The 9,088-nt window shown below is 35.4% G+C and overlaps 1 protein-coding gene across 1 annotated transcript; it reads left to right on the top strand.

Annotated features, from left to right (window-relative positions):
* The first annotated feature begins 885 nt into the window (after window positions 1-885).
* Window positions 886-3,531, top strand: LOC113300051 (CASP-like protein 4A3). The gene is made up of 3 exons (XM_026549198.1): window positions 886-2,021; window positions 2,272-2,407; window positions 3,039-3,531. The coding sequence occupies exons 1-3, from the start codon at window positions 1,075-1,077 to the stop codon at window positions 3,234-3,236; spliced, it is 1,281 nt and encodes a 426-aa protein (XP_026404983.1). The 5' UTR covers window positions 886-1,074; the 3' UTR covers window positions 3,237-3,531.
* Window positions 3,532-9,088: the final 5,557 nt, after the last annotated feature.

Raw genomic sequence — 9,088 nt, 5'->3', positions numbered from 1 at the left:
AAGTTGCATCAATAAAAACTATCCCATCCGAAATTAAGTTGGACCATTTTTGTTTGGGTTTTTTTCTTTGTTCTTAGTTGTTTTTTGAATCTTTCCTTGAGAGTTCAGGTGCAAGAATTTCTTGATTTGTTCTATGAGTTGATTCAGAATTGGATTTATTTTTTCAAAGACCACCAAACATCTATACTTCCAAATAAACCAAGATATAATTGCGATTTTATCTGACTATTGCATAAAATCTTGATCCCTGATCCACTCTTTTATCCAATTAGCTACGAATTCCGAAATTTTTTTAATGTTCACTGCCTCTAGAGAAAGACCAAACCAAATAGCACTCGCGAAGGGGCGACACCAATCACAAGTCACAAAACGCATCATCCGTACTTTTGAAAACCTCGTCAAAACACAAAAGCTGTAATCAATCGATAGTTTTGGACACCTTACCCGTGAAGTAAACAATCAAGCCAAGTACACAATCGACAGTTTTTATGTTGTATTTATGCATGATTCAAGATTTTTATATGTAGCAAAGTTGATACACTTAATACTCGGTGGTCCAACCCAAAACCTCACCTATTCAAAGCTTTAAACAACAACCAAAAGGAAAAAAAAAAAGAAAGAAGAAGAAGGAAAGAGCTGTCTCATCTTGCAACAATTACCGACGTAACGCGCAGACAGAATCTTCATAGTCACACTCCACTAGTGACTAGTCCACTATTTGTTGCACTCTCTAGTCTCTACTCTGTACTTAAACAGTATTATTAAGTGCTCACTAGAAGACGTTTAGACCAGGAAGAATTATTGGGTAAAATAAGGAAACTGAGAGTCAAGGTTCTGGTCCCACGAAACAGCACATATACAATCACAACAGAATAGTTCTTGTTCATTTCTTCACTCAGTTAAGAAAAAGAAAAAGAAACAAAACTCCAAAATCTTTTTCTTTTTAAAAAATCATTCTTTTTCCTTCGCTTTACAAAGCTTCCCTGAATCATCATAAGAAGACCCTTGTTTCTTTTTCATTTTCCAACGAGTGTTTTAATCGACTATTTCATACTTTAAAGAAGAAAATCCATAATGGAACCAGAAGTGAAGAGGAAGAAGAATAAGGAAAACACAGACTTAACTTCAATGGCAGAAGAAGAAGAAGAAGAAGAAGAAAACCAAGAGAACGATGAAGAGGAAGAATCTTCACCACTTCGATCTAATGCAAGTAAGGCAACAAAACCCCTTTCTTCATTTCCTCCTAAATCACCACAACTACAACCAATACCATCACTTCAAAACCCTCCTCCTTCGTCTTATGTTAATGGTAAACGAAAACCCTTTTCTCCTCCATTAAAACCACAAGAAAATTCTACAAATCAAGTGAGACTTCAACCCGAACTAAGGAAACCTTTTTCTCCATCACAATCACCAGAAATCTCTTTAAATCCGATGAAATTTCATCCTCCTGAACAAAAGAAAGTCTTCTTTCATCCTCCGCCACCACCTCCTCAATCACCATCGCCGGATATCCCTTCATCTCCATCTCTTGATGAAGAAAAGAAGAAATCCTTTTCTCCTACTGCTCCTCTGCCTTCTCAACCACCACCCTCAGAAAAACCCCAATCTAAAGCAATGGTTTCAGTTGGATGCTCACCATTACGATCCCCAATTGAACATCATAAATATCAAACAACAACTGATGTTCCACAAGATTCAGTTCCAGTACCAAAACCACCATCACCAGTAATCGCAGTAAATCGATCCATGAGAGAAGAACTTTCAGTTATGACTAAAACTGATAATGGTGAAGATGGAAATAGACATAGAGAAGATATTGAAAATGGTACTGATCGAAGAAAACCAAAAGTCTTATCGTCAATTCTACGTCGAGAAAGTAAATTAGAAAGAGGGAAGAAAGCTGCTTTAGGGTTTAGGATTTGTGCGCTTGTCTTCTGTTTGATTTCATTCTCAGTCATGGCTGCTGACAGAACTCAAGGTTGGGCCGGTGATTCCTTCGAGCGGTACAAAGAATACCGGTAAATTTCTCTCATTTCAAGTTCTAGGGATTTCCAACTTTTAAATTTTCTCAAAATTCCCCAAATCAAATTAGGGCTTCATTAATTTTACCCAATTTTGTGATTTTTTATTAGATTCGTTTCGGCATTGGATTCCTTGATTTAGACTTTTGATTCTGTCTGTCTGTTGTATTATTTTAGTGGAGGGAAATGAAATTGGAGGCTTATTTTAGTTGTTCAATGTGATTGATTTTGTATAAAATGTTTGCAGGTACTGTTTCTCGGTGAATATAATAGGATTTGTGTACGCTGGTTTTCAAGCATATGATTTGGCGTATAGTTTGGCTACTGAGAGGCATGTTATTCCTCGCAATTTTGGCTACTTTTTCGATTTCTTTATGGATCAGGCAAGTAGAAATTATGCTTTCTCATTTATTGGGCAATTAATTTTAGTTACTGAATTTTGTCTGGAGTTTCGAGTCTTTGGAGTATAGGAGTAGCTATATTAAGCGTACGTTTCTCATTGATGGTTACTGAAATAGCAATTACCCTTGTGCTCTAGAGTCAAAACTTATTGAACCTATGGAGTACGGCAGTAGAATTGCCTAAGTTTATAGTAAATATTTGAAAATCACTTGTGTGTTGATCTGGATTGAAACTAGTGGGAGTTGTTTTCTTATGTAACTGGTACGAGTTAATTCCCCTGGTATAACCCTGAGTTCATGGCAGGTCTGCAATTGTGTAGTTAAAACTTAAATGGCCTGACACTATAACTATGAACTTCACGAGCTTTCTTTGTACTGTGTATTTAATCAGCTGTCTTCATGAATCCCGGCTCATTAAAGAATACTAATAGTAGCAATGCAACCATCTATTGAATAAATGAGTCGAACTTTGTGTCCTTGTTTTATTGTTGAACTTGATTTCTTAGTGTGGCTGTTCAGATAGCAATCATGTAGCTGGCCAAGTGATTTCGTATGATTGATAACGTTGTTGTATCATTTGATCTAAAACATATAAATTCCATTGATGATGCAGATAATGACATACCTTTTAATCTCAGCATCATCATCTGCAGCAACAAGAGTGGATGACTGGGTATCAAATTGGGGGAAGGATGAGTTCACAAAAATGGCAACTGCTTCCATAGGTATGTCTTTCATGGCATTCTTCGCGTTTGCGTTCAGTTCTCTCATTTCCGGTTACAATCTCTGTACACGAGACAGCTACAACTAATCCCACACAAAGAAGGAAAAAAGAACACCATTGATAAAAAGTGTTGGAGGTAAACAATTTAAATTCTTCAGACGTTCTATTGTTGTACACACAGAGAGAGAGAGAGAGATCACCATAAAGAAGAACTTCTTTTTTCTTAGCAAGTTAAATCGAAATGTGTGTTTTTTGTCTATACACTATAAATACTAGTACATTCTTGCCCTAGAGATTATTAGATCTAGGGTGTGGTTCAGTATGTATTGCTATTCACTCAAATTGTGATATATGGGAAGCCTATATTTAAGTTCATTCTGCATCCTGTGAATAATTGCATGTAGTAAAAATGTTTTTTTTTTTTTTACAAAGACCAAGCTAGACCCTGAGATGCTCAGTACCAGCTTTATCAGCTGCAATATCTTCCTTAAATCAGAAGAAAACCTCTCAAAAACAGGATTACAAAACTCTCCCCCAGGAGGAATGCCTGTCAAATAATCAGCAGCCTGATTAATCTCCCTATAGCCGTGACTAATCTTCCCAGAAGTAAACTTGGACATCAAAGTTTTGATCCTTCTCCACACCTGAATCACACTCTAAGGAGGTTCAGATCAGAGCTTTTAAGTGATAAACAGAGTCATAGAATCCTAGGACCTAATTTCACACCTTGAAGCTCATGAAAAGAAACTGAGATTGGATGACAGCCCCCATAAGCTGCAATCAAAGACTCACCCAGAGAATCTCTAATTATAGATCCAAAACCAGCAGATTCATCCCCTTTCCAACCATCAGTATTTGTCTTAAAATCATACAAGTTCATAACCCCAAGGAGCAACCCAGATCACTGAATAGGAGTATTAATTTCAAACTCACAGTTCAATCTCCATCTTTCAATGAAAGCTCTGTTAGCTGCATTATATTCTGTCTTAAGATTCTGAACGCTCGCTCTAAAATTCGTTAACTTAAATCCTTGAACTGTCTGATAAAATGAGATGGAAACTACAACGGTCACAACGGCTTGAAAAGTTAAATTGCAGGGGGGTTCTGATTGCTACTTCTGGCGATAGATATATAGTCACTAGAGGATACATGTAAGGTAAACTATTTAAGATCGGTGTGGAACATGCAGAGGTAGAGGGAAAAATAAACTAGCACTCAAACCACTAGAGGAATCATATGGTATGAAATTAGGGAGGTTGTGCGGTAGTGCCAAACGAACACCACATATATGGGTAGTCAAGTCTAGCAATTAACAGACTAATATCCAGTGTCAACTTTTTGTCAGATCGACGTTATAGATAGTAAGACGGTTCTTCCATTGGTTCATTAACCTTGCAGGCTGAAGGCGATGTACTGCTTGAGGTTTTATTATGAACCCTTTTATTGGGGCCGCATCGGCTGGGTTTCTGGAGCTCACTAAAGTCCAAAAAGTGGTTGTGTAATAGTAAATGTAGTAACCCCCTATCCTATTATTTTCAATAATGTCTAATATACCCTCAATCGAGTTAGTGCTAATTATGATGATTAACAAACCTAATTATAATTAGTGGAGTGGTTAGATTAATTGAATGATTAATTTTTGAAAATTTTCCTTTTTCTTTCTTGATATAGAAAAAAAAGAAGGATTTTTGATGAACTTTTTTTAGAAACATTTGGAAAAAAAATGATGAAACATATCCTGTAAATAGTTAGGAGAATCTTGTAATCAACCCCGAGTAACAATTTTAATTGATTCAAATCCGTTCAAAATCCGGAAAATCTGGGTTTTCTTAGCAGTTACGGATGGGATATTTTGTCGACCCGTCTATTAGATGAGGTTACGGCTCAGAATAATCGGCTAGGAACTTAAGAACTCCCAGCCGTAATTCCAACCTATTGTTGGGTGTGGATGAACTCCTGGCCGAATCATTATCCAGAATCACCTCTGTCTGATTTAACCAGTCGTAAAACTCATATACGCTAGAATACCCAACCGTTTTGAAGTCCAGACTCTCAACCGATTTATTTATTGCTTCTTTTTTTTACTAGGACCAAGATGGTTGAGTCTTTAAACGACTAGTTTAAAAGAAAAAAAAATAATAAAATAAAATAAAAAACTAGTTGTTATGTCATTAAATTCTATCAAAAGAGACTCTTCTATCATCTCTTCCTCACCCAAAACATAGTTTTAAGCTTTCAAATTCATTCTTATCTATTTCTCATCCAAAAAAAGATGAAAAAAACCATGCTGACTCCCTATCCTTATTTTAAAGATTCTGCTATTGTCAGAGCATGAGTGACGGTCAAACAACATGATGAAGATCTAGATATTGACATAAATCGAACCCCCGTATCTTTTTGGAACCGTATATTCATAGTTTTTATGGCATTAGACAGAAATCGTAATGAAAGAACTTTGGCAATCGTTAAGGAAATATTCGAGAAACTCTTCGAAGAACGCGAAGCTTTCAGAAAGGATATGAAATCCGTAAAGGAAGCTAGTCCCACAATGCCGAGTGCTATAAGAGTAAATTTTTTAAAAAGTTGTTTCATTAGAAATAATTTTGAATAATTATTATCTAACTTATAACTTATATGTTGCTAGGTTACCAACCAAAAGTATGTAATTTACATTTTCATATTAATTTTGAAAAGTAAAATATAACTTATAACTGATTTGTTTTTCAGTGGTCGATGGCTCAAGCCGGATATGAGGTAGTCCATAGGAAAGAGATTGAGCAAGATGTTATTACTACCGAATCTTGGAATGTTATTGTAGTTACCGAATTTTGGAATGTTATTTTACCCTGTACGATTAAGTGATAGGTGTCTAAAACACGTTGATATTTATCTATTGTTTATGCTTTCTTTGGGAGTTTACTTGTAAATTATGTATCTTATGTTTGCTTTTGAGTTTATTAGGTGCAATGGAGACGTTTGAAGCAAAAGAAGGAGAAATTAGCCTTTTCGAGCGAAAAGGGCAAAAAGGTAAATTCACTGGCAATATTTGGAGCAAGCTAGGTTGTGCAAGTTGAGTTGAACTGGGAATAGGTTGTCAGTTATCTGAAACTGACAGGCCACATGGAATCTGGTCGGCCCTTATCTCTGTAGTGGGTGCCTTTATCCACATTCATTCCTACACAACATCTAGAATTCAGAGAAGAAACATTCGTTTCTTGTTCCGCCTAAAACCAGCGACGACTGCTGTAGTTTGGAAATCGGAAAAGGCAGGGAAAGTATAAAAGGGAGACTTATATCTCTCTATGGATTATCTCTTCTACTACTTTTATTCTAAGGTTTACAACATGATAGATTTTCTCTTTATTCTTGTGATGAACTCTATTATGTTTACTTAGTTTTCGTAAGGAATAAGTTGGATTTCCAAACATGGATTGTGTTCAATAAATTAGTTTTGTCTACATACTTTATCTTTTATGATTCATTGATATTGTTATATGATTTGAATGCTTGTTTGGTCGAGTCTAGAACCGATTGAGTTTGTTTTCATCTTTATTGCTAGATTAGAGTTTATTATACGCAAAAGTGATAAATTTCTGATTGCAAGTAGCATATTGTGAATATTGCTTGTAGTGATACATCCTAGTAGTCACATGTGAATCATAACTTTTGTTAAATCGGGTTAGTGCGCTTTCCACGTTCGATTGCATTGATTAGACTAATTTCATAAATCTTGTTGCTCCTTGGGAATTAAACTTGATTAGTGCTTTTACACGTTAGGTTGTTCTCTTAGGTAGAATTCATATTCGCATATTTTAATGTGTTTGTTGATGACAAGAGGAAATTAGCGGGATATTCTTGCGATCAAGGTATCTTAAGGCTTTTGATAAAGAGAGATTAAATATCAATTATAATTATTATGACAAGAACATGTTTGTGAATGAAGATGAAATCTTTTACCAATATTTTATGCAGTGTTTAAAAAAGCGTTCTGGGGCGCGCTTTTTAGCGCCTCAGTTCCAGAACGCTTCATAACTTCCGCTATGCAAATTAGGTTAAATTAAAAAAAAAAAAAAAAAAAAAAAAAAAAAAAAAGGGTGCTTTTAAGCGTAGCCCAGTAAATTAATAGGCCATGTGTCTTATATATAACAAAAAAACCCTAAACAAATCTCTTAAACTTTTATATTCTAAAAGAAGAAAACGTTTCTTCTTCTCCTTATATTTTATCGCCCTTTCTTTTTCCTCTTTTTCTTCTAGTTTCTGACCCTTCTTCCGCATGGTGATGATGATGGATATTTTGAGGATGATGTGGATGATGCAGACGTTTTTTGCTAGTTCAAAATTTCTTTATTTCCATTCACAACTTAGTTTCATACAGATTTTATGATTTTCTGCTAGGAAGTTTCATTTACATTCATAAGTATTTATTTCTTTATATTACTACCTATTTTGTGGGGTAGCGCTTTACTAATGCTTTTTAATAGCGCTTTACACTTTACTAAGTGAACGCATCGCTTTACGCTTTCACTATTTTAAACACTGGTTTTATCATCCTTGATTTGAATTGTTTACTTTTCTTTGTTTGCTTTTATTTTATTTTAGATACATAAAAATCAGAAAACCCCCCATTGTTATTTATAGAGAACCGAAACAACTTGAAAACCTTAGTCCTCTCTATGGGAACGATCCTTTCTTGCCCTTGCTATATTATATATTTTGAGTAGTGAGAAAGTAATTTATTTTTGACGCATACGACAACGATCAAATTTTGGCGCCGCTGCCGGGGAGGCAGCGGTTGTCACTTGTTTTTGGTTTCTTATTTTTTGTGGTTTTTACATTTCTTATTTTCTGGTTTTTAACCTTGGTTTGAGAATCTTATTTCAGGTACTTGTTTCTCATGGAAGGATCATACTACATGAATGGATACGGTTTTCAACAACCTCAACAATATGACAACTACCAATTCCAGGGGTATAATCAAAACCAATTCATTGGTTATGACCAATATTCCATGGAACCTTATGATTTTCCTCAACAACCTTATGGCGGGTTTGTGTGTGAACAACCACAAGGATGGGAGGATTCTTATGCTCGTGAAAAAAAGTATCTAACTTTGTAGACAAATTTTTCAACTTTGTACAACAAGAGTTTCAAAAAGATAAAGACACTAGAGAAAAGCAACTCCAAGAACTTCGTGAAGGTACTGTTAATTTGCGTAGAGGCATTGATCAATGCAAGGAAGATATGGATAATTCTAATGTGAATATGGTTTGTGATGAACATATGATTGATGCTAATGTTGAAAAAGGCCAATCCTTGGGCACTTTCGTTGATAATTGTGTAGTTAACTCAACTCTTGATTGTAATAATGATCATTCACCTTTTCAAAAGGATGAGTTAGGGATTAGCAACACTAAATTCAGCAACGAAGAACCTTTTGTTAACTGTGAAAGTGACGGTGATTATGATACATTGCTTGAACCAACTCATGGTGACATTTCCCAAAGTGTACAATGGAATCTTTCTGGGATCAAGATAAAGACGAAGAGGAATATGATGACGCTAGTATAGCTTACTCAAGCATTTATCTTAATAATGATTAAGAGCCTATTCAAAAGGTAGAGCTTGAGGATGATGCATTTTTGAGTGTTCTAAAAAAGATCCTTATAGCGAGGTTTGGATCTGCAGTGGAGTATGTGCCTTATAACAAAGAGGGGTATGTTGAGAATGAAACCGATATGACCAATATTGTGGAAGACCCAATTGAGCTTGCAAATGATTGTAATGAAGATATTGATGTCAATACATTGGTTAAGGCAGAAACGGACGAAGAATGGTTGCAAGGTTTGATAGAGGACCATGATATACAAGAGGTGAATAATTCACTTGAGTTTTTCAAGGATGAAGAGGATTCCGTGATACAAGAGATTGTGATAGGTTTG

Source organism: Papaver somniferum, chromosome 7 (genome assembly GCF_003573695.1).
Source record: "Papaver somniferum cultivar HN1 chromosome 7, ASM357369v1, whole genome shotgun sequence".
Lineage (NCBI taxonomy): Eukaryota > Viridiplantae > Streptophyta > Magnoliopsida > Ranunculales > Papaveraceae > Papaver > Papaver somniferum.
This window is presented reverse-complemented; position numbering and strand designations above follow the sequence as displayed.